The sequence below is a fragment of the Coturnix japonica genome, chromosome 30, assembly GCF_054131305.1.
Source record: "Coturnix japonica strain WE chromosome 30, WE-NBRP24, whole genome shotgun sequence".
Lineage (NCBI taxonomy): Eukaryota > Metazoa > Chordata > Aves > Galliformes > Phasianidae > Coturnix > Coturnix japonica.
This window is the reverse complement of record NC_140692.1, coordinates 2,225,204-2,249,471: the sequence shown is the minus strand read 5'-3', so window position 1 is coordinate 2,249,471 and position 24,268 is coordinate 2,225,204. Positions and strand designations below refer to the sequence as shown.

The 24,268-nt window shown below is 40.2% G+C and overlaps 1 protein-coding gene across 1 annotated transcript in view; it reads left to right on the top strand.

The window, feature by feature from the left end:
• LOC146755793 (cytosolic carboxypeptidase 4-like) overlaps window positions 1-24,268 on the top strand; it is a 104,557-nt gene that overhangs the window by 25,084 nt on the left and 55,205 nt on the right. Inside the window, exons 2-3 of the mRNA XM_085525282.1 lie at window positions 18,556-18,685; window positions 23,044-23,175. Coding sequence (XP_085381408.1) covers window positions 18,556-18,685; window positions 23,044-23,175 — 262 coding nt within the window. The remainder of the gene's footprint in view (window positions 1-18,555; window positions 18,686-23,043; window positions 23,176-24,268) is intronic.

Genomic DNA, 24,268 nt, shown 5'->3' with positions numbered 1-24,268 from the left:
CCACCAAGTTTTCAGTGTTGAGAAGCTAAGCTTTCTTAGGAAAAAAAAAGAAAGCTATTTATTATCAAGTTCTGGACTGATGGCATGATTCTGGCTGCTAATAAATCCCCAGAGTTCTCTTATTGCGTTTTTTTAACCTCTGTTGACTGCTTTGACTCTGAAATGCAGTGGAGTAAAAGTTGTGATCTGCGCTTTCCTATATGCAGGAGACATGTAAGTACTGTTGCCCTTATAAATACAAGGGATAAAAAGTACTGCTGACGGAACAAGACTTTGTCTCTCGTGACCTGATACAGAAATATCCTCTGTAAGGCGCCTTCCACCCTTCTTGACCATACAAGTTAAGAATCAGAGCAGGCTTTCACAGCTCTATGCCTCACACTGGTGGAGAGTCTGTCAACATTTTCCTCTCTCTCATCACCCTTAACCCAACAGTGCCTCCTTGTTTGTATAATCTATGTCAGAATGACGCACGAACTGGGGGCTGTTCAAGAGAAGCGAGGAATGTATGGCACGGCACAGGCACTCATCCTTTTCAACCTCCTTTAGACCATCTCTTTTTGCAGTACCCATAATAGCTGTTTTTTTCCCTGCTTGATTAATGGACCCTCAATAGCTATGTAGTCTATAAACCCAGACAAGACAAGTAGCCTGTCTCTTTTGATCCCTGCACCCTAATAGCCTGATTTTGACTCCGCTTAAGTGGTGTTTATGTGCCCACATGAGCGGTAGTAATTGGTGCAGAATATCAAATGTCACTATTTGACATTTCATTCGTAACAGTAGTATTTAAAGTAAAGGCTTTAACTTGATGATTCATCAGTAGCCAGTGTCAAATGATCTGGGACGGTCGGTATTTTAAAAGTGTCAATCAACAGATGGATCACTCTGGAGATAATTTAATCAGAGCCCATCAGTGAACTGGCCTTAAAAAACAATCCTTCAGGATTATTGTCACAGCCGTATTGTTTAGAAGATGAGAGCGGTGCTTGCTTGGGAGCAGGCTTGGTAGCAGAGTGGCTCCTTCCATAGCTCCTCTAACAAGCCTGTTTCCTGAGAGGATGGAGTTGCAACTTCCTCAGTTGACTCTGCCCTGTAGTTAAATACAGGACTTCAGGCTCTGTTGCTGTTGAGCTGAAAGCTCTGCTTCTTCAGAACAAAATCTGCAAAACACAAACCAGCCTAAATATATAGATAACTTCACCCCCTCCAACTCCTAGCACTGCTGTGCTCTGTTTTATTTGACAGTACAGCTTTTTCTTCACCAACTCTTCATGTGATGAGACGCTTATTTCAGCTGTTGACCCCTATCAGTGACCCCTCACTGGGAGATCAGGTGTAGAGAACCGGGCTATTATCTACCTTCCACTCCTGTGTTTCTAATCAAAGCAGCCGATTTTGCTAATGCATACAGCTGAAGTCACAGTGAGGAAGACCTGGCTGAGTACAGAGAAAAGAAGTGCTTGGAACGGTAGAGCAAGGGGTAAGAAATCCTAAGAGTAAGAAAAATCAAGCTGGGAGAAAAGATGAACAAGCAAAGCAGGGAGAAATGTTAAATTCAGTTTCATATAGAATGTACAGCCATGGCAATCAGTTCGTGGAGTGAGGCAGAGCATCACCCTCCATGCACCTGTCCATCCATGTTCCTTTAGCTTTCATACTCACTGAGGTGTCAGCAGCACGCAAGCGTTGTATTAGATTTTCAGTTTATATATTTAAGATAAAGCAGGTTAAAAAAATGAAATCCAGAGCGGATCTGAGAGGGTTTAGTCCAGGTGAAACACATACTGTGCTCTTCTGACCCAGGCATTGAATTCTTTGACATCTCAGATGCACAGAGTTCTGAGCCCCAATGCATTGGGTTCACAGAAGAGGAGATGGCAGGACTGTCACTTAGCATCTTCTGTTTCAGAACTTACGGTCCGTGCTACTACTGGCAATCACTGTTTACGGTTATTACCTGTAACCAGGTAAACCTTGTTAGAAAGGGCAGTGATGCTTGATAATGTATCAGGCATTGCTGCTGTTCCCTTCCTTGCAGTATTAGCATTGGTTCAATCATTTGAAACTCAGTTCCTTTTCACCATGATGTAGAGCTGTTACTGTTGTCACGTTTGAATGTTTTAACTGCACTTCAGTAATAGGCGAGTGATCCCAGTATCTTATAACCTGGCAGAGCAGGTTGTCAAAGGTTTACAATCAGAAATGATTGGCTGGCAGCCCAGGCTGGAAACTGACACTGCCTTTATCTGCCATGGTCTTTGATTTTCTTTTTTTTTTTTTCTGGTTTAAAGGTCCTGTAGTCTGTAATTGCTTTTTTTGGGCTGATAAGGTTGTATTGTTAGCCATGAATTTGAGACCAGCTGTTGTCTTCAGTAGTTGGATGTTTCACTGCCTGAGTTATAATTATAGTCCATAAATTGTGTTAGAATACTTGGTAGCAAGGAGCATACTGAAAATGAGATTCTTTTCAATATTTGTGTCACTTTGCAGAAGACAGAGAAAGAAGTATTGTCAAAGGACAAGTGTGTGCTGTTTTTCTTATCTTTCTGGGGCTTTGAGGTGAACGAGAGTTTGTCTGGCATTTTCTCTTGGATTGTACTTGGATAAGCATGTGGCACTACTTGGATTTACAGCATGAACTTTAAGCCAGAACCACCATGCTGCAGAAACTTCACAGCCATAGGAGTGCAGTGTGAATATCTTTTCCACTGAAAGACCCGATTCCTTGTTTGTAACCCTGCAGTGAAGCTGATGGAAGAAGCTCTAAGCAAAGTGCTGGCTCTCTATGTGTAAACAAAACAGCACTGAGAAATCCCCCAAGGTCCAAGCTGTTGGTTTTTCTTATGATTTATACCTTCTCAGTTATGTGAATAGAAACGTAAATATTTACCCTATCTTTGATTGTTTTCTTCACTATCTCAGCATACATTTTCTTTCCTTGAGGTGCCCCCAAAGGGAGTGAAATCCCAATTTCTTTGCAGTTCAGAGTCTCTTTTATTTTTGTCTTTTATTTCTTAGCAGAAGTCTTTCTTTCTGTTTGCACTTCAGCTTCTGCCCTTTGTGTGCTGCTTTCCTGCTCTTCCTTTTTTACTCATTTTTTGTTTTGCTAATCCACTGAGATTATTGAAGCATCACATGTCGTTACTGGTAGGTACTGTCCAGAACTCTTTCCAACCCTTTACTTTGTTCTTTGCCAAATATAGCTCGATATTGGCCTATGGTCACAGTTTTATCTCTATGGAATCCATCCATGCTGTCAACTATAGAATCTCTGTCCTAGTAGTTCTTTAATATTTGGAAAATAATTCATCTTCATTCCTATTCAATGCAATGGACTGTATCGTATTTCTTGAGTAGCTTTGTTCCCCATTGGCCTATTCTGTTACAATATTTTCCCTATTACTTATGTAGGACTGTTTTATATTAAATAATAGAGAGCGTTAAGTGGTTTTGTTATTAGTGTTCAGAAATCGTTAGTGTAGCTTATGCTCTCCTCAGACCCGAGTTTAGAAGATATAATCTGTAGTTTTCATTGCTGTGGCAGTTTCCCTTCATCAGCAAGGAAAAAACAAGTGGTGCTTGTAAATTCTCTGTCTAATAATTCAGTGATTACGATATTAGTAACATGTTGTGCAAAACAGGTGGTGGTGGGAGGAAGAACTAGAAGAGAAGAGAAACTGTCAGTCTTGAAAACGGCAGTAGATTTCTTTGTTTCTCCTCCTTGAAACTCATTTGGTTAAGTGAAGTGGGATTGGGTTTGATCGCTTGTTTGAAAAATCACGTTAAATAATCCATTTATCTGCGGGATGTGTGGAAAGGCCTCTGGATTCCATGACTTACTGTAAAGAGCTGTGGGGTTTCACTCTTGGCAACTGCATTTGATGCCACTCATCCCAAATAGGTAAAACGTACCTCAGTGGGGTAGGAAAAGATCTTGATATCATTTAAAAGCCACACTGTGGGGTTTATTTAGATAAAATTAACCAGTATATGCCTTTTTTTTTTCCCCTCTTTCTTTCTATTTTTTCTTCCAGTCGTGCGATATGAATAAAACATTTGCCTGTGTGGAGCTGATTGTAACGCAGTGTTCCTATTGCTTCCAGTAGGGATTTGAGAAGGAAGTTGCTTTTCATATACAGTCCTATCTGGTGGTTAAAAAGATAAACGTCTGGTAGGGAAGATGAATTGTTTCCATATATTTTTCGGTTATATTTCTTAATGGGGCACATTTAAGAAAGAGATGATTGTGTTTATGTAGAATGATGTGTGTCCTATCTGTGGTACATCCAGGTGTTTGAAGGTCATTGATGGATCAACCCCCTAAATGTGAGGCTTCTCTTTGAGCAATACTTTTCACAGTCCATAAGCGTTTCTTCACTGTGGCTTTGAAGTGTACTGAAGATGGTTATTGTTGTTGGAAAGAAGGCATCTTTTCTTTAAAAACGTACAATGTAATGGAAGTTGAAAGGAAGGTAGAAAAGCACAGTGAGGAATTGACAGGCAGCTCTATCTATCACATGACAGTTGTACTCTAACAGGACAAAAGTTGACATTTGCTACAGTCATATTCAATAGGCGACACTGAGTGTCAATATGGAGCTCTGGGCAGTCGTTATAATGGCTATGAGTGGTAAGGGAGAATGACATTTTTGATCTGTTTACTGAGATCATCTTATATCCAGAAACTGAAGGAATAAGAATCTCTACGACTTGGCTCTAAGTAATTTATTTTCATTTGCTCCTCTTATTAATAGAAATCACTTCTTTTAACATGCACCATAATGCATTGAATGACAACAGTGATATCTTTGGCAGATTCTGAGCCTACAAATGTACTGGAAATGCGTGTTCTGCTGGAAAATCAGACAAAATAGGAAGATACTGAGTTGGTGAACTTTCTTGTTTGCGTTGTTACAGGAAATGATTAAGGAAAACCAACTGATGGCCTTTTGAGTCGCATTCTGTGAAGCATCTCTAGTGCCATCAGCATGATGGGGAAATTGGTCAATAAAGGGGCAGTGGCTTATGGTTGCATTCTGCTTCCCCTGCATTCTGCTGTAGATCTACCATTGCTCTGCTGTAGTAAGTGAAATTAGTTTGCAGGCTGGTAGCGTTACTGGTAGTGTAACCCAATTGTGGTGTGTAAATTCCCCCATTTCCTTTTTTATCTTCCTTAAGAAACTGTAAACTTTATTTGTCAACCAGTCAGAATCTCTCAGTGAAACATCTGGCTGAAACAACTGCTAGCAGATAAAACAAAAACTTCATCACTGCTAAAAACAAGTAGCAAATGTTGTGTATGTGAGGATAGTGATGATAAGGGACCATTTCCTTTGGGAACAACAGAAATGAGGGATGTACCGATGCTTTCTTGCCATTCCAACTTTTGCTAGGACCTGATGTGTACACAAGTGTGCTCTGTTAGAGGATATTAGAGGATATATATTTGCTGTTCAGGAAACCTTCTCTGATAATCTGGCTTAGCCCAAGCCTGGGGTGAGTTTCCCTGCTCCATTTTTTGTTTGTGCTGATGCTTTTTTGACTCAGGGTAAATGGCAGATGAACTGACCCTTCCACTCTATGGCACTATGGTTTTGGTTGTGCATGAGTCATCTACTGGTATTCAGTACTTGGTGGGATGTGACCAGAGTCCTTCCTTACAGTGCTAGCTGATTTTTAGCCCAGGTTAAGTATCCATTAAAATGTAGCCCATGATCTCATGCATAAATGCAAGGCACATCTTCTCCAAATGTAGTGTGGATATTTTCTGTGTGGACATTCTGAGTGTAGTTTGAAACATAGATAAGTGATCAGGTTAATGGAGCAGCAAAGGGATATTTGCAGTTGCAAGCAGAGAGCTAGATAATAATAATAAATCAGTAAGAAACTAAAATTCAAACATCTCTCTTCTTTGATTGCCATTAAGGGATTGTGGCCATTCAATCAGTGGATATACTTTGCATTTGATGAAATCCTGGGATGTGCGTGTAAATAATACTTTGAAAACGTAGTTGACTAAACTACAACTTAAAAGACACATGATTTGACTGTACTGATTTCTATTATTCCTTTGTTCAAATGGCATCTCCCATATTACTGCTGCAGCAAAGCTCTCTCTTCAGAGAGCTTGTCAGTGGTATCATTGCTTCGAGTGCCTCAAGGGTTCTTCTCCTTGCTCTTCCCTTTGCCAACTTTCAGTCACATCTATGACCTCAGCAGGAATGTTATTTGAAGCAATGGCAGTGCTTCAGTTCTTCTAACAACCCTCTGCTAAATCATTTCCCTGAACTCAAAATGGCAATGCATCTGAACCACCGATGGACTTAGTGAAGGGAAAGTATGGGAGAGTTGGGAAGGGCTCAGCCAGATGCCACAGTGAAGCAAAGCTATTGAATATGTGATCATGCAAAAGTATCTTAGCTTCTTCCACCTTTGCCAGCATCTTCAGATGGAATTATCTTAGACGTAAGCTAGATGAAGGAGGTGCATGCACCCTAAAGGGTATATTCAGAAGTATTTCTCATCAAGTATGACATAATATTGAGGAAGAAGACATAAGTCTGTACTTTTGCATGTAACTGTCAGGCTGTTAATTTGTCCCTAGTATCTGTGAACCATCCAACACAGCTACTCTTTTAGACAGCAATCAGTACTCAATGCCACATAGACAGGAAAACCCTAACAGATAAACAAGAGAAAAAGGCACCTGCTTGTTCTGTAATCATTGGAAACTTGCTCAAAGTTGGAGTCATGAGGATTTCCTCTGAGATGTGTCTACTCTGAAATTCAGCTATTATCTTTCTGTTTGAAACCATTATGCTTAGGAGGTCACCTCATCACCTCTTCCAGTGGCGTAAAACCACGTTCTTGTGATATCTTCCAAGCAAGTCCTATTCACCTGACTGAGCTGGGAAGCGCTAGAATGAAATAATGCTCAGCAATTTTGAACCATTCCAACACCCACAAAATTTGTGTTTTCCTAACGTTTGCACACAATTGCAGTTACTGCCTTTTTTGCGAGGCAGCAGCTGGGGGCTGAGAGCAGGCAGCTGCAGCCTGCCACAGCCACCGCTGGAGTGCCTGCACATATAAAAATGATGGAACATCCAGCCCCGCAGTTCCTTAATTGCAGCTGGGATTTTGCAGCTGTGGAGTCATACCATGAGAAATACATTCAGTGCTGCCATTCAATGAGCATAATTTTGGGGCCAACAGATTTGCTGTGTGAGAAACGAGCTCTATAAGGCCTAGTTCTTCCTCTTTCTTTTTACCTTGTTGCTATCTCTGTTAGCTTTCTGTTCCTGGTATTTTGCAGCACTCAGGGCTAGAGATAAGCGTCTATCACGCTATCCACCACTAAGGAACTGCTGCTCAGACTGTGAGGAGGTTAAAAAAGTGTTACACCTTAAGAAGAATTAAAAATATTTAGCATTTCACAGCACTATATAGCACTATTAATTATATATATTTGGAATTAAGTTGTTCAAGAAAGGTGGAAGGCTGAAGTTTTTTTCTAGGTCTTCTGCTTCAGGCAATCAATGACTTTGCTTACAAATACACTATAAAGATAAGAAGCTGAGAAAGCACTAATTTACCTAAATTCAAACAGTAACAGCTGAACTACGTTGTTTATATATATAGGAGAAAGATAACTTAGATCTTAAGGTCTTTCCTTTGTTGGTGTTTATTCCTCAGTGTTTTTACAGCCACGGTCAAAATAATTTGCAACATTTATTCCAGTTGATCAGAATGGCCTACTTGAATTTGCACATTGATTTTTGTAGAGGATATTTCTATGAGCTTATCGGTATTGATTAAATGTTATGCAGCTGAGTCTTTAATCTCTCCTGGGTCTGAGAGGGGCGGGATAGCTCAAAGTACAAGGAGTCCTGGAGAAATTCAGAAAAGAAAAACACTATCAGATAACATCAGAAATATTCCAGAGCCTCGTTAGCCTTCCTGCCTCTATTTATGATTCTAAGCACATGGCGTGTTTCTGTTTCAAATCCATCTTCAAACAGAGAATTTTATTCCCCTGTACTTCCCTTCCATGTCATTCTGTGGATAGAAATGCTATGGATGCCCTCCACTGAAAAATATGGTTGGAAGTTGCGTCTAAGGTTGTTTCTTTGCAGTGATGAAATATTGGTCTTTAGAAGGCAGTTTTGAAGCTCTTTTGGTTTAAAGTTGGTGCTTAGCACAATTTCTCCTTCGTGGCATAAGTAGTATTGCCCTGTATGATGCACTTAGCAATAAATCAGTACTGTTATTCACCTGTTAGGTCTGGAAGGTCCATCAAGAATTAAAACATAGAATCATGGGCAAACCCTGCTTTACCCATGAGGTGATGAAAACTGTTTCTCGTATTAGAGAGAAGAAAACTGTAGTGCTCGGTCGTTAACTTAAGTAAAGGTAGACAGTATGGTCCTACTCCTTGTTTAGTGACTGAGCATGTAGAGCAGCCAGCAGACACATGTTGTTTAGTGGCACTGTATCAGCTTTTAAACATGGACCTTTGAAGTAGAAGAGCTATAATGATCCAGTGGTCCTATTAGTGTTCTTATCTTGTACCCTTTTCTCCATGTCTAAATGAGAGAGCTTACTGTGCTGCCCTTTGCTATGTCGTGAGTTATTTCAGCTTTTGATCAGAACCTGAGGTTTTGACTCACTGACGCAGGACAGTGCTTCTAATCTGAAAGTTTTTTAAGTGCTTTATTACCAGAATTGGATGCCGATCATTGATTTTCTTCATAAGTGTCTTCAAACCCATTGATGCCCAAATATCCTTAATTCATTACCCTTCAAGAGATTTTTCCTCTACTTCAATACATTAAAAACAAGGGAAGGGAAGGAAGAGCTATGCAGAAACTCACCAAAATACTTGGAAAAGTTCTGTGTCCTCCATTCTAGAATATTGCTGATATATTCTGATACGTAAAGCTTCCTGATTCAATTGAAGAACAGAGATAAAAACGAATAGTAAGGACCATAAATTAGTTGCCCTGATCCAATATGTTTTAGGAAGCTAGTTAAGAATTTCCTGACTTTGGAAGATGCTGAGTGCTTGCAATTCTATTGAACTTCAATAGGCAGTGATGAGTAGCTCCATATTTTGAAAAATCAGGTCATTTATTTCAGAATTCAAGTAACTTCACTTTACAAATCTGTTTCAAGAGGGATTTTTTTTTGATCGTACGAGCCCCCAATTAAAATTTGCCAATTGCTATGGAAAAAAAAAAAACAGCTTAGATTTCTGCTCACATAAGTATATAAGAACCGCTTACATTTGTTCCTATCTACTGTCCTAGTTTTTCTTTGACTTTTGTTTTTTTCCACTAGAATCTTCCAGCAAAACTGCTGCACTTAATGTGTTTGCCCTGGTTTCTAAGGCAGATCTCCCCTCAAATTCAAATCCTTTTTCTTAGGAGTCTTCATTTTTCTCTATGCGCCCTCACTTTTCTGTGCCAGCTTTACTTACCACTTGCGTGGCATCTCTTAAACACTTGGCCCAATCTCACCATTATGTGAGTTTCCCTGGAGAATTGGGTCTGTTTTGTTTTGTTTTATAGCGATTTTATCAGTTACTGCATTTTATATGGATATTTTAATTTTTTTTTTTTTTCCTGAATGTTTTGCAGACATTTACAAGCCCATCAGGTTTCTCCAGTGAATACTTTATTTTAATAAGTGGGTATTGAATGCTTCGTTTAACTTTACTATTGTGCAGTGCCCAGAGACACTGTGCTTGGATGAGCAGTTACGTAAGTGCAATTTGTTTTAGTGCATCTTTTCGTATCAGAATTAGCATTCAGTTGAGCTTTGAAGTCATGTAGTGCATAAGCATAGGGGGAAAGTAAATAAAACAACTTAGTGCATCTGCAGATATAACCCCAAACTGATTTACTTATCTGTGCCTGCTCACTCTGCTCAGTGACAGATCAGTCCCTCAGATGCTTTTCTAGTGATGGTAGAGCAGCGGTTGCCTGATCTCTGAGGATGCATGGAATGCGTGTCTAGTTCAATAGAAGACATGCATTTCCCTTCAGAGTCAGGTGGAATGCATAACTTGAAAATAAGTCTTTTGTTGTTTTTTCAGTGTTTTGCTCTGGCTTTTTTTCCTATTTTGACATGGAAACTGTATTGCAAACAGACCTGATCTGTAACTATTGCTTATCTCTACAGAAAGGAACACTTATTGCAAAGAAATCAAATTGTTTCATAGGAATTCGTGACTGTTCAGTGGACTAGGCAGGCAGAGCTGGAAATTCTGTGTTCAGAAAGGGGAAAAGCTTGCATTCATGTATATGATTGCTGAGTAACCTGTGAGGAATTATTACTTCATTGCGGGGAGATTGTATTTGTCATGCAAGTAGCCTGTGAAGTTAGTAGGCATCGTCACACAACAGTGTATATATCCTGTTATAGCGGGCATTTCCAGTGGAGCTGTAGGCATCAGTAGCAATATGATCACAATCATATTGGTTTTAAGGCGTGACTGTAAAAAGAAAGGGAGAAAAGTAGGAAGAAAGAAGGGAAAGCTCCTCCAATGTGAGTGATTAGCAAAGTCTAGTGTTACTTTCTTTAACTGTGCCTGCCATGGAGAGGGTGGTTGACAAACTGTGTTCTTGGGTTTGTGTTATTTCATAAGCTACCGCTCAGCATATTTCTGGTAATGGTGCTTTGTCAGTACTCTAATTTACTGACGGAGGAAGTATAGTATGTCTTCATATATGTCAACCTGCAGTCAGTTCCAGCATAAATCACATCACAGTCTCATGTACTGAGATCTCTGCTCGTGCTGCTGTCAGTTTGCTGAAACAAGTCTGATACACAGATCTTTGCAGGCCCCAAACTGAAAAGGGACTCTAGGTTTCCAAAATTGGTTTGTCTTCTGAGGTAGGCGCACAATGTCCTGATCAATGACTAGCAGGAAGTGGGATGTTACAAGCTGGACAAAACCTTTTAGATGATGCTGAACATGATTAGACCAGGATGATGTTAGTGATGGTCCAGAAGGGAACTGTATCATAATATCTTGGACCACAGTCCTTGTGCAGTGTTTGTTTCATTACTCTCATTACTAAAACAAAAGTGCAACGGTTCTTCAGCACTCACTGACAATGTTTTTGGATTACTCCAATTATTCTATAACTTATTAGCAGAATATTTCTGATTCGTAGCATCTGTTCTGAGGTCTTTTCCTCCCATTCTAATTAACATCTTCAGTTCGCTCTTGCCTGTAGGAATGAGTGCTACCTACTGGACTATGGGGCTGCATAAGGATCCTAGGAAAATTGAACAGATCTGAAGGTATCTCTGCACATTCTATTTATTTTTTATTCTTGGCCTCTACGCAAGGCTCTGCTTGTAGTTCTTATTATTGATCTATGATGCCACACTTTGCTCTTATGTGTCACTTAGTTGGGTTTAAATTTTAGAACAGTCATCTGGACAATGTATTTCTTAGTGTTCATTTGTATATGGAGATTGCACTGATATAACTACCCGATATTTAAATCAACTCAATTAATGCAATCCATATGTGAGCAATTAGCTTAAGTCAGTTAAGAACCTTTCTTCAGGTATATGAATGTAAACCATATTTAAATTAAGAAAGTGAACAATGCAAGACTTAGAAGCAGGCTGAAGGACATTACTTCAAAAGTAAAATGTTAGTTATTCAGTCCTTTGTCTTGAAACCTCTGGTTCTGGTCTTAATTTTTCACTGATTTGCTACCTTGTTGCATGAGTGTCTTCACTTTTCAATATTTGTGCCTGCAAAATTAGGATCTGCTGAAAGAGTTTGTAGGAGGATGAGGCTGTCTTAAAGAACTGTTTTCTCCCCATGGTAAACTTAAGCTTTTCAATGAGTAATAGTCAAAATTGGAGCCAAATCTTCCCATTTAAAAACATCATTTCCATTTGGAAATGTCATTGCAGTGCCATTTGGGAGTTGCTTGGCTGTCCCGTTGTCCTGGCTTCACCTGCCTCCCCTGCTGCATCTTAATTTGTGCATCTTACTGAATTAGTGTTGTCAGCGCTTTAAGTTGTGTTGTAGGACACGTGGCCCAGACAAAGAGGCGCTTTGGCAGAGAAGAATGAGTACCTTAGAATCCTTAAGTGCACATATTCTGCCATATGCTGAGGGCATCTCTTAAACAGTTTAACATTCTGAACTGGCCAATTTGAAGTTTTGATGGAAAACTCCAAGTTTTGAAGAGAATGAGCTGAGGAAAAGCTATGATTTCCAGCAGGAAGCAGGTACTTGTTAAAAGAAAAATCTTGAGTTGAAAATTACTTTTTCCAGTCAGAACTAGTGACTAAAAATTCTGTTTTGGGCTTTCTTACCAGTGAGAAAGTATTTGAAGTTGTTGCAAAAAGGGTCTAAAGATGACTCAATCTCATGGTAGGTGTCAAGAAACTTTCAGTTTTTAGGTGCTTCCTGAATCCTTATTTACTCCTCCACAAAACAGTACAGATCATCATAACTTGCATTTTCCTCATAAATGACAGTGCAAAGTGTCACCAACTGCAGGTGAATTTGTTCTCATATTTGATAGTTACTGTTGTTGCAGCTAAAATAGTAGAAATCTGATGAGCGTCCTTTCATGTGGAACTGAGGAGGTAGTTTAGCTGTGATAAGGCTGTTAACTCACCTTTTCAGTAGGTCATGTGAACTTCTTGTCTCATTTGATTATGACATTGACAGTGTTAGCTGGGAATGATGCAGATCTCATTCTGTGTCTAACTGGTTTGTGACAAAGTGCGGCTTAATGAAATGTGTCCGCTGAGAGAAAAGGAACTCTCCTATCAGAACAAGGACAGAGACACAGTTACACGGACCAAAAGGAGAAAGCACAGACTAAATCATTTATCTTGGGAAGGAAGAATTGTCCACTGTAAAAAAAATCAGTCAGATGTAGAAGGTGAAACTCTGAAGGCTCGTTATGCTAATTAGCATCAATGCTCTGATGTGGGTAGGCAAGAAGAAGCTGATGGAGTGGTGCTTTAGAACACCATTTGCTCAAGAGGAAGTACAACACATCATGGATTCATTAATCTGTGCTGAAATGGAAAAGTCTTTGAGCAGCAGTGGTCTAAAGTGGTCAGGATCTTTCCAGTGGCCTTGTTCAGTTGGTTGGCAGCCAGATAGTACGAGTGTCATCTAAGAGATAAGCTATGATCAGTAGTGAATTGTTAGCTGCAGTAATGTGGATGGAAACTGCTTTGGTCATTGGTGCCTGTATATATGCCTTGCAGATATTCACCTATATTTCACTGTGAACAAATGAAAATCTGGTAACTTCAATCCCTGAACAAAGAAAGAACATTGCCCCCTTTGTTTCTTGAAGTAAATGGGGAAGGGATCACATTTCTTCAGTGAAACCCCGTGGCTTGCCAAGATGCCCAAGTGAGGTATCCCAGAGGGAACTTTAAGCAGCTCACTTAAATGATGGGAAAGAAGTTTCACTATGAAATTAATGATGCAGCCCAGAGCACAGTAGGAAAACACCTTGCCCTCTTTTTCCCCATCTTTGATTCCAGCTGTAGAGTCCTGTAGTGCTTATCTGTATATTTATCTGCTATAAAATGAAATGGATTATATGAAGAGCTCTACGAAGCAGTACTCAGTACTTCAACATTTCTCTAATGCAATTAAGGCAGATATTTCAGAAAATGGAAGACTGTTAGTTGCCATAAGCTGGTGTTTCATTGGATTGCACACAGTTTAAAGCCTCCAATATTGCTGTTGTTGTGGGGGCTTCCTGTTTCTAGAATGACCATAGACATCGCAGGGCAATGCTGTAATGCAACGACTAGATGGCATTGGATGAGCATCTCCATGGAATAAATGTATGGTGAATGTAGTCAGTTCCAGCGCATGGACTTCAGGCTGTAAAAAAATAATTCTATTTCTGTCACATCTTCCTTTTAATTATGAGGGAGGGCTTTACTGGTTCTGCTGCTTTCCAACATCACTGCCTTGTTCTCTGAAAAGGTTAACAATCAAGAAAATTCACGATTCCACCTGCCCTCTCCACATGTACTCACATCTCAGGTTGATCTGAGCTTTCTTAATTGCAAGACCAAAACACCTTAATGCAAATATTCCTCTTGCTTCCATCCTGGGTAAGCAGTAGTTATTTATAAGTCCAGCATGCTGTGTCTGTCTGAGGCTGCCACATGCTGTTCAACGGCATCCTGATGTTTACTTGTGCCTACTTTCCTTTATAGATATTCTTATCCTGTGCTGGTACTGCTGTCTGCTTTTAAGATGCACAGTGAATGGTGATGTTGCTCTCTACATATCAAACACAATGCATCCCTTTAGATTTCATAGTTCACTGTGCCCCAGGTGCTGTTATTATCAGTCCTGACATCATTCATTTGATATGATGGGCCCTGTCTTTCCATTTATCTGTAATGGACAGGAGATTTTGAATCATTTTATCTTCCAAGCACAGCAACATCTTTTCTTTAAAAAGTGACTTTCCTCTCTTTCCACTTCTCGCTTTCTTCCTGGTCTAATATCTTGTGCATTACATTTATCCCCCCCATGTCTTTATTTCATATTTCCTTTTCCCTTTTGTTTTAGTGTTTTTTTTTTGTTTTGGTTTGTTTTGTTTTTTGGTGTTTGTTTTCTTTTTTCCCCTCTCCTCCCCATGTGTTCCCTTCTCTCTTTTTCCCCTCTCATTTTTCTTTCCATGCAGGGCATCGAACCAGTCTTACAGCAGCCAACTGAAGGGTTCTGTTGACAATATCAGCCTTGGGTTAGGACTAGTTCATGTCTCCCAGTCCAAAGACATTTCAGAATTCAGTACAGTTGGAAGCTGAGGCGCTCAGGGATCTTTTGCTTTGCTCTTAAACCAAGCAGACCTAAGGGTGAGAGAAAAAAAGAGGATGAATCTTCATTAAAACTTGATGTCAGACTTCGAGGTACAAGATTAAAAGCAAGGTCTTAAAATTGCAAACAGACTTAAAATATCATTCTGTTTTTAACTGAATAGGTCCGTGCTTTAGCAACTTAACCTCTTTCTCATTAACTCTCTGTGAGGTGTCCCTGCCTTCAGAGCAAGGTCTAATGCTTCTCTTAGAAGTGCATTTACTGCCTGTGTATTCAGAAGAGAAAACTCAACCTCATCTTTATGACTGTGGTGTATCAATTTGAGATTTTAAGGATCTGGCTTTTTTAGAGTAGTTCTCCCATTTGCAGTTCAGAATGACTACCTGCCTTTATACATCTTTAGAGGTGCGGCTTGCAGAGGTGCAGGAGTATTACTGATGATGTGTACTGATATTTGAAACCAACAGTCATCAACAAATTCACCTGTGGTTGAGTTTTCTTTGCTCACAGCCAGTCACAGGAGAGCTGAGCGTGTTCCATCAAATCTTTGCTTCAGGGTGTGGGCTTGACTACTTTCTGTTCATTTTCCAGGGCTGCATGGCACTAGTATATCTGAAAGGCAGACAACCCAAGCGTTTCTTTCCTCAGACAGTTGTGAGTGCTGGGTGCTTTGCTGTGGATCACTGTGGCAGTGTTTTCTGGCTACGTACGTTTTTAGAACACCTTAGTTATGCTTTGAGGGTCCCATCTTCTACCAGCTCTGTGGCTTTTCCTGAGTTATTCTAGAACTACTTACAGAAACGTTACAGCCCCAGAGTCTGCTTGGAGGAGAAGGTCAAAAGTGTTTGGTCTTGATTGGTGGGAGAGATGTGTGATATTTGCACAAACTACTTCAAATTGTGGAACTGATCCTTTCTACAGTAGCACTAATGGATCGTGTATCTCAAAGGTTGTGGCCGAACGTTTAATGGAGCCACTTCAGTTCTTATGTAGAACAAAGGAGCAAATAGTTTCCTTTTTTCTGTGCTCTGGTAGTCAAGCAGTACCCCAGGAGGCAGCTAACAGCTGTCCCACATGCTGACCCCCGTCAAAGAACTGTTTAAAGGTAGAAAAGGAGGTAGAGCTATAACAGAAGTTCAATCCAAAGCATCAGACTTGTGAGCAAGAGAAATACAATTTAATTACGGGTAATCTGTTTAGAGGTAGAGGTGGGGTTTCCTTTACTCTATTGGAATTCCTTGTGGCAAACATTTTCATCACTTGGTTTGAGCTGCTGGGAGTCCCATCCAGGCTGTCACGTAGTCTCACTAATGCTGCAAAGGAGAGAAGACATAAAGCACTTAAAGCAAATACAGTAGCTTGGAACTACGTTGTGAGAAATGCCTTTGGTTTGAGAAGTGAATTTCATTAAATCTTGCCAAATGTAGAAAGCCAGTCTCAGCTTTCCAGTCTCTTTATTTGCTATCAGCACTTGAGATCAGCTTAATATTTTACCTTCACCCTTGGATGCAGAGCATAACGGACAAAACCATTATCTGCGAATGTCATCGCTATTAGGAGAGGAAGAGAAGGAGGAAAGGAGCAAGGGAACAGAGCTGGTGGGGATCTCCAAAAATAAACAGCCTATAACAGTATGGTCAGAGGGAGTGAGCGAGGTTGGAAAAATCAGTGTCTCATAATTTAATTAAAGTTCTGCATCTCCTTCAGAGCTATGGCTACAGGCTGCCAGGCAGAGGGCTAATATCTAAAGGTCATTCGAATGAGCGAAGATACTAATCACTGGAGGACAAAACTGAACTCTGCCTCCCAGTTCTTGCCTTCTTGGTGAGATTTTACCTTCCTTCCATTATAAATTAGCCTGTGAATGTCATGGGGCAATTGAACTGTCATAGAGTCTCCTCTAGGAAGAACCTCCTTTTGTATCAGAATGATGGAATTGGTAAATTGCAACATGGGCAGAGTAAAGACTGAAGAGTGAGGGTACTGTGACCTATGAACATGTCAGCATGCTGTGTACAAGATGTGCTTGTGAACCAGCCCTACATTCCAGACCACAGTCCATAGCAGAATCTAATGCTGCAATGAGAAACACTGCAATGCAACAGGATCGATTAGTTTTTCTTGCCTCCTTTTCTAAGAGAACATCTAATTTCTTCTTGTGTTCAGAAAGAAGAATAATTTATATATATATTTACAAACTGGCTTTTTGTTTAGTGACTTTTAGAATGGAGTTACGCCTGCTGGAAGGAAACTGCGTATGCACACAAGTTCTTGGCAGAAATACACTTGTAAATCTCAGCTGAGCATCTGTTCTCTTGCAGGTCAGGAAAGGTGAGCCTGCAGGTAACTTTGCCTGAAGGGCTATTAAGAAACATAACAGAAACGGTCATGTTTTTACATAGAATATTTGGTAGAAGCATTCAGTGACTTCTCATGCTTTTGTTACTGGCAATATTTTTCAGCTTTCAGAATGAGCAATGTAGCAGCTGTGGGTTATGAGGAAAAAAGGGAATTCAGGTAACACTGAAACTAGAGTAAAGTCAGAATGAGTCTTGTGATGTTGCCAGAAACCCCAAGATGGCATCAGAGACCTTGTTTTTCTCCATTAGAAACGTATGACATTTTTAGTGGATTTTATTGTTTCTTTGTTTTCCTTTCTTAACCAGTTCTCCATTGTATCTAGTATTTTTTGAAGTATTCCAGCCTTAAGACCTTTTTTCTGCAAGCATTATTTGCAAGGCTCACTGATAACGCTGGATGCAATGCACCCCAGTTGCAATGCGAGATTCTATCTTCAGACCGCCAGATTGTGTCCCCAGGAATACATCTGTACTTATTCTGTGACTAGGAGGCTGGAACAGCAAAGCTGGATGTAACTCTGTAGCTAGAAATTTGTCCAGTACTTACAATAATTAGGCTCTGCAGTGCACACAATCACTAATGAGGGAAATTAGTCAGATTCTGCAAAATTGTACAATGATGTGCTGCTCCTTACAATCAAATATCCTGCAGATTTTTTCACTGATCACTGAGTCAGGAGCAGAATATTTTCAATCCAACTAATGAAAACACTTTCTCAGTGCAAATCTAGGATCCTTATTTAGCTTTTTATCCAGTCTTTGCAGTGAATCTAGGTAATTGTTCCACATAATGATGTAGCATGCATCAAGATCTTCTTGATGTGCTTCAGATAGCTACATTTCTCATGAGCGGAGGAGCTTAAATGAGATATCCAGCTCATCTCATTTAAGTGCATACATATTTCAGGCTGGTCGAAGAGATTCAAGCACCTGTCTTCAATTAGAATGAGTAGGAGTTGGATGTACTTATTTGCTGTGGAGGTTTTGAGAAGCCTTTGCTGTGCACGTAAGCTGGGTGAGTTTTGTAGATAGCGCAGAATTTAGAACGTTTCCGAAGGTAATTTTGTTTGTAAGTGGTCCTGATTGTGTATGTACTTAAGTAAAGGAAAATCTGCATTTATTTTCAGGGCTGTAACTGTCTGAATTCTGGAAGGAAAGGGGATGATAAAATCTGCATGGTGGTACGCACCTCTGAAATGTACCGACTGTTGATTCATTCCAACCCAGTGTTAAAAGTCTTTGATCTGTGTTTTAATTGGCATTCCCCATCTTTGTGCCAGGTCTTGCCAGAATCAGGAACTCTTTGGAATCAACTTTTGTTTGTGATGTGTTGCTTTGTGATTTCAGCCACCGTTGTTCCTTGAGTGGAGATGATCTGAACAGGCAGTGGCTGACTCCCAGTTCTCAGCTCCATCCAACAATTTACCACACCAAAGGTCTTCTGTATTATCTGCGCAGCATCAACCGGGCCCCTGTGGTGAGTAACTCCCTGTATCTTCTATGGGTTATTGCACGCAGATGGATTATTGCAGTTGTGTCAACAGCCCTGTTTTATGGTTAGAGATGTGGAAAGCATACTATACCGCTATACTTTCATCATTGTGGGGTGTTTTTGAAAGTCTTGGGTTATCTACTGAATCTTCTAACCAACTCCAAACTTCAGAGTCTTCGTGCACCTGCAGAGTGAATACAAATTCCTTACAGCTCCTTAGTATCCTCAAAGTACTTCAGCTAAACTAGATATTGTTAGTAAGTTATTGTTATCTTTCTGGCAATGACAGGAGAAATTCTGTGAAGACATAGTCTGAATGGATCATGCAAAAGCCCAAACTGGAGCAATCTGTGCAATCAGAGAAACACAAGTTAGCTTTCAAAATGGTTGAACTTTTCTGCTGCTTCAGTGAGAAGAAAATGACTTTTTGGGGGAACTACCGGAAGTTCATGAGGGGTGATACTACTGGCATATGTCTGGGATCTGTCCCCATCTGTTCGGTCTTGATGCCCAACAGAATGAATAGTTCTGAGACCTCAGGATAAAAAAAAAACACTGATGGTTTCAAATGTTGATGAACAGAATGGAAGTGGATGGAACAGCAAGTTGGCTTCTTATAGCCCCAGTTAGGCAGGAAATGTCCTAAGATGCACTGTTCACTCTGGTCTTGATGAGAAAATCCTCAGACAAGGTGAAAATGTCTGTGAGTTTCTTTAAGTGAATATTTGTGGAAATATGCTATTTTTGGCCTAAATGACAGCCCTGACATCGAGCTCTGCACTCCAAGGAATCTACTGGAAGTTCAGCTTGTATCTGAGAGTTTATTCCACCTACATTTTCTTTGGGTTTTGAGCTACATCTGATCAGTTTTGTTTTATTGTGCTAATCGTATTGGGCCTTTTTAATTTAAATTTATCATAACCATCCCTGTCACATCCAGATGCATGAAGTTGAACATGCGCCCAGTGGAAGTTTTCATCTTGCTGAGTGAAGTAAGACTATTGATCGTATCATGTCTCTCACTCACAGGCAGTATGTCAGACGTGGTAAACTGATTTTTTCTTTGCCTTTGAAGAGTACATTGATTTTGGTTTATACATGCTCGCAAATGTCTTTTCCCAACTCCAGAAGAAGCTGGATTTCTTCTGCCCTGCACTCACTGCCAAGATGCCATGAAGGCAATTTCACTGATAGCCAAATGATTTCTGTGGAGTGAATTAGTTTAATTTATCTTGGGGATGCGCAAGCAGTTTCTTCAAAGGAAAGGAAAGCTTCTTGAAAGTGAAAAGGAAATAACTTTAAAGTTAGCGGCCTTTCAAACCAAACCCATTTTAATTGGTAACTTCAGCCATAGAAAACAGCCATCTAAGTGCTTTATTTGTTTATTTATTTTTGCTTCTCTTGTTGGTTTTGGAAACCCTAGTAAAAGAAGGGGCTGGATACGCTGTAGTATTGCAACTCTCCACTGAGGGTGGTTTCTTTTCAACTGAGAGCAGCGGGAGTATCAGAGAGCTAAGCTTGGGAGCAGCTAGGACTGAAGGGGAAAGAGATGTTGCTTTTTCCCCTTGAGCATTCGTGGTGAGGAAATGTGCAGTTTGTGAATTACAGTTGACAGTGCACTTGCAGGATGCAACAGGAAAAGTGTAGCTCTTACAGAGGGATCAAGCTGCAGCAAAGAGCAAGTTACTTTTGGAGGGGACAGGAAGATGCTGTTAGGGACCAGGAGACACAAAGCGGTGTTTGCTTTTTGAGATATTCTATCAAGGTTGGAAACAGAATCTGACTGCAAGTACATAGCTTTTTGTGAGCAAAGCATCCTAAACGTGTCTACCTCAGCAGTCTGAGATTGGGTCCTCTCACGAAGCTACTAAGGAAAAAAAAGAGTATTTGCATCCATTTTCTGTCTTGCTTTTCCTTTGTTTTAAAAGCTTCCTGATTCTGTGAGTCATGAGGGGGATTGTTTTTGAGTTTGAAAGCAGTCCTTACCTTTGTGGTGCTCAGTGCTGGCACATTACTTTAAATAGATAAAAATTTGCATGTGTGTCTTGAGTCATACCCCAGTGAACACCAGACTTGGAATTTGACTGTGTGTTGGTGTCACAGCTGTACAAGAAGGATAGAGAGAAAAAAGGGGTGGGTAGGTCTCAAGTTTACCTTGTGGTTGCCCAGGCTTAACCCAAGGAAAGTTCTTCATTGGGTGCTGCAACTATAAAATACAGTTTTGTCTTGGCTGAGTGGTGAGGCTTGAGCTACTCTGTAGAATAAAAATAGAGCAGAAGAATGCATTGTAAAAACAAAAACAAAACGATTTGTCATAAGCATTGAGAATAACTGCAGTGCTCAGTAAAATTAATTAAAATGTAGGTATATATGATACACAAATGGAATGGAAACATTTCCAGTAGTGTTGACTTCTCTGCTGTGGAGGTGGGTGGCAGTCATGGATTCATCCCATGGCATGAAATAGTGGTGTTACAGAGCCTGGCTTTTACAATGCTTTACTAATATGGAAGGCTTGTTCCAGACTTGTCACTTAAGGATTCACTCTTGAGATGCAGAATTATGGACCTCCTGCTTATCAGGCAGCACAGCTATCTGAGCAGCTGATCATCCCTGTGTGGTTTCTGATAAGTAATCTTTTAGGTAATAATATATGCATCTTGCATGTTAGTAATTCTGTAAATTGGCAGGTAATTGATACCTGGTTGAGCTGGGATCTCTGCCTCAAAATAGAACCACAGCTATAAAACCTTCTTTGATATTCATAGGAGTAAATTCTAGTTGGTACCTGTGGTTAAACTAATCTATGACTGTATTGCTGGAAGCATAGATGGAACGCTAACTGGAAAAATGCCTGTCATTAAAAGAACCAATAAATGCAGCTGTTTAGAAGGGGGCTTTATGGGATAATTCCCTGTTTTTCAGGCAGTTGCTTGAAGTGTAGGACTGCATAAGCCCCATGTGTTGGACTGGGTGATCCTTTTACAGGTCCTGTCCAACTCAGGATGTTCTGTGGCTATAGCAGTCCTGTTAACTAGGACTTGTGGGATGAATCTGCGTGTGAGTGTCTTAGCATCTCCAATCAACGTGCAGCTTGTCAGAGCAGCTGGAGGAATTTAAATGCTCAGTTCCTTAGGTAATTAAACTTCCTGACTGGCTGCAGCTAAACTGAGTTACTGTATAACTACTAAACAAGCATACTAGGGTAAAACTTGCCTTAACAGTTGGTGGAAGAAGTTGATCTATTCCATCTGTTTCTCTCCTCCTGTCTATGTTTATATAAGAATATGTATCTTTCTTCCTCATCTTTTTAATTGATCCACAGTGCTTCCCTACCTTATGACACCTGTCCCTTTGTCTCTGATAGATGCCTCAGAAAACTATTTAAATGATATCATGATGTTCCTTTCTAATCGGCAATGAATATTGCCTTAAAACAAACCAATTTCTTCTCTTTAGAAATCCTTGTCTTTTCACTGCTGGATTTCTGAATGTTTCTGATAAAGACATGGAGAATATATGTAACAGCAGTGTCTATATTGACTTCATATTCCGGAGGGCAATGAGATTGATTATTATTTAACACTTGGGTCAATATTTTCCTCTTGGGTCATTAAATCGTGATTTTCATTTTTATCAAAGTTGATATGTGCCTATGAAGGCAATCAAAACTTCCATTAAAACCTGGAATGTACCTTGTACCTAGTTTATATGATAGCTGACATGAGAGATGGATTAAATAGATACATTACGTTGTGTGGAATCAGATTATTTGTCTGACAAAGATAATGTCCCGTGCTTTATGTCCAGGAATTCATGTAAGTATCTGACCACATACAATACATTTTTACACAACTGCACAATTACATTTTCCTAAACATTGTGTAGCACAGTTTTTGTGTTTAAAGAAGCCAAGGTGATTAATTGCTGGCAAAAGGTGCAGTTTTAAAATCTCCTGAGGCTAATGCTAGAGTTGAGAAGTCAGAGGAGCCCAACAAATTGCTCCGTTGTATCATAAGTTACCATGAACTCTCAGGTTCCTCGGTTGGCATGGAATCTTGCACAGATGTCATGTTTATTTCTGCTGTGGACAGAAATGCACCGGTGTTGACACTGGATTCATGAGATCATGTCAGTTCCAATAGGTAAAACGAGGTACGGCTGACTAACAAAGTTTGACACTGATTATAGGCTTGGCCCAGAGCTCTGCTCTGAGTTTGTCTGAAGAGCACTGACAAAGGTGTAATTCCTCACATACAATCCTCTAGTATTTATAGTGTCTGTTGTGAAGAACCACAAAGCTTACTTCAGTATTACAGATTTTGCCTTTCTTTCCTCCCTAGGTGTTCTGTGACTACCATGGACACTCCCAGAAAAAGAATGTGTTCCTCTATGGTTGCAGTATCAAAGAGACCTTGTGGCAAGCAGGTTGCGTGGTCGACACAGCAGTTATCACAGAAGATGTTGGCTACAGGGTAGGTCTGCTTTGTTCCTTTCTACAGTTGTTGGCATATATGTGCACCTACATCCCTCTTTAAGATGAGGTCAGATCACAAGTTCTGTTGGTAGGTGCAAACTTGTCTTGCAGCAGAGGAGTAGAGATCCAGAAAAGTTTAAATGATTCCTACTATCTTCATGCACCAGATATCTGCGAGAATATTGTCAATAGGTGGATCTCTAATTCATTTCATTAAGATGCTGTTTTGTTGTCACTGCCGCTGACTAATAGAAATGTTGTATTTTTGTGTTTTATAAGTTCCAAGTATACATGTGCTTCTCTCACCCTCAACTCACGAGAAGTCCCCGTGGAAACACTTGTTTCACAAGGAAAAGCAGGAAGGGTGCTTACAGTCAGAACATCGCTTGTTGTATTTGAAATCAGTGGGCTTGAAAAGGCTGAGGATAGTTCACTGTTACACAAACAGAATTCAAATGCTGCTTTCAGCATCTGGTGCCTGTCTTGAATCTGCAATGAAGAAACCAAGAGCAAGCCTCCAAGGGTGTCCAAGAATCTGCAGTGGCCTAGATGAAAGGCTTTGTGATTGCAAAATATGGGAAGTTTCTCTCCTTCCTCCCATGAGTAATTGGGGACGATCCTGCTCTCCATGTATTTACTTCCCAAAAACATGAGCAAAATACCTCAAGAAAATTGTGATTTTTGAACAGCCTTTGCTGTAGCCCTTGATTCGTGGGAGAAAGAGGCATTGTTACTTCCTAATACTTGGCCTCAGATGACATGCGTAGCATTGACATTGGAAAACCCAACTTCAGGATTTCTCCTTTTAATCACCATTCCAGGCCCCTTTGACAGTAATCTCTGAAGGGACCTCAGTAAAGAATCCTAATTCCATTCTGACCAAATGGGAACGGAGGTTTATGGACATGGGCAGCACCCCTGTTTTTGTGCATGCTAAATCCAGCTGTATGAGAGACAGGGAGCATGGTTAAAGTAATGTGTTGTCATAAAAGAATCCTTTGAAAAGATGCGTTTTCACCCTCCCAGAAATACAATTGAAAGGTAATTAATGAGAAAAGCAGAGGGGAAAGAACTATTAGTGTGAAATCCAG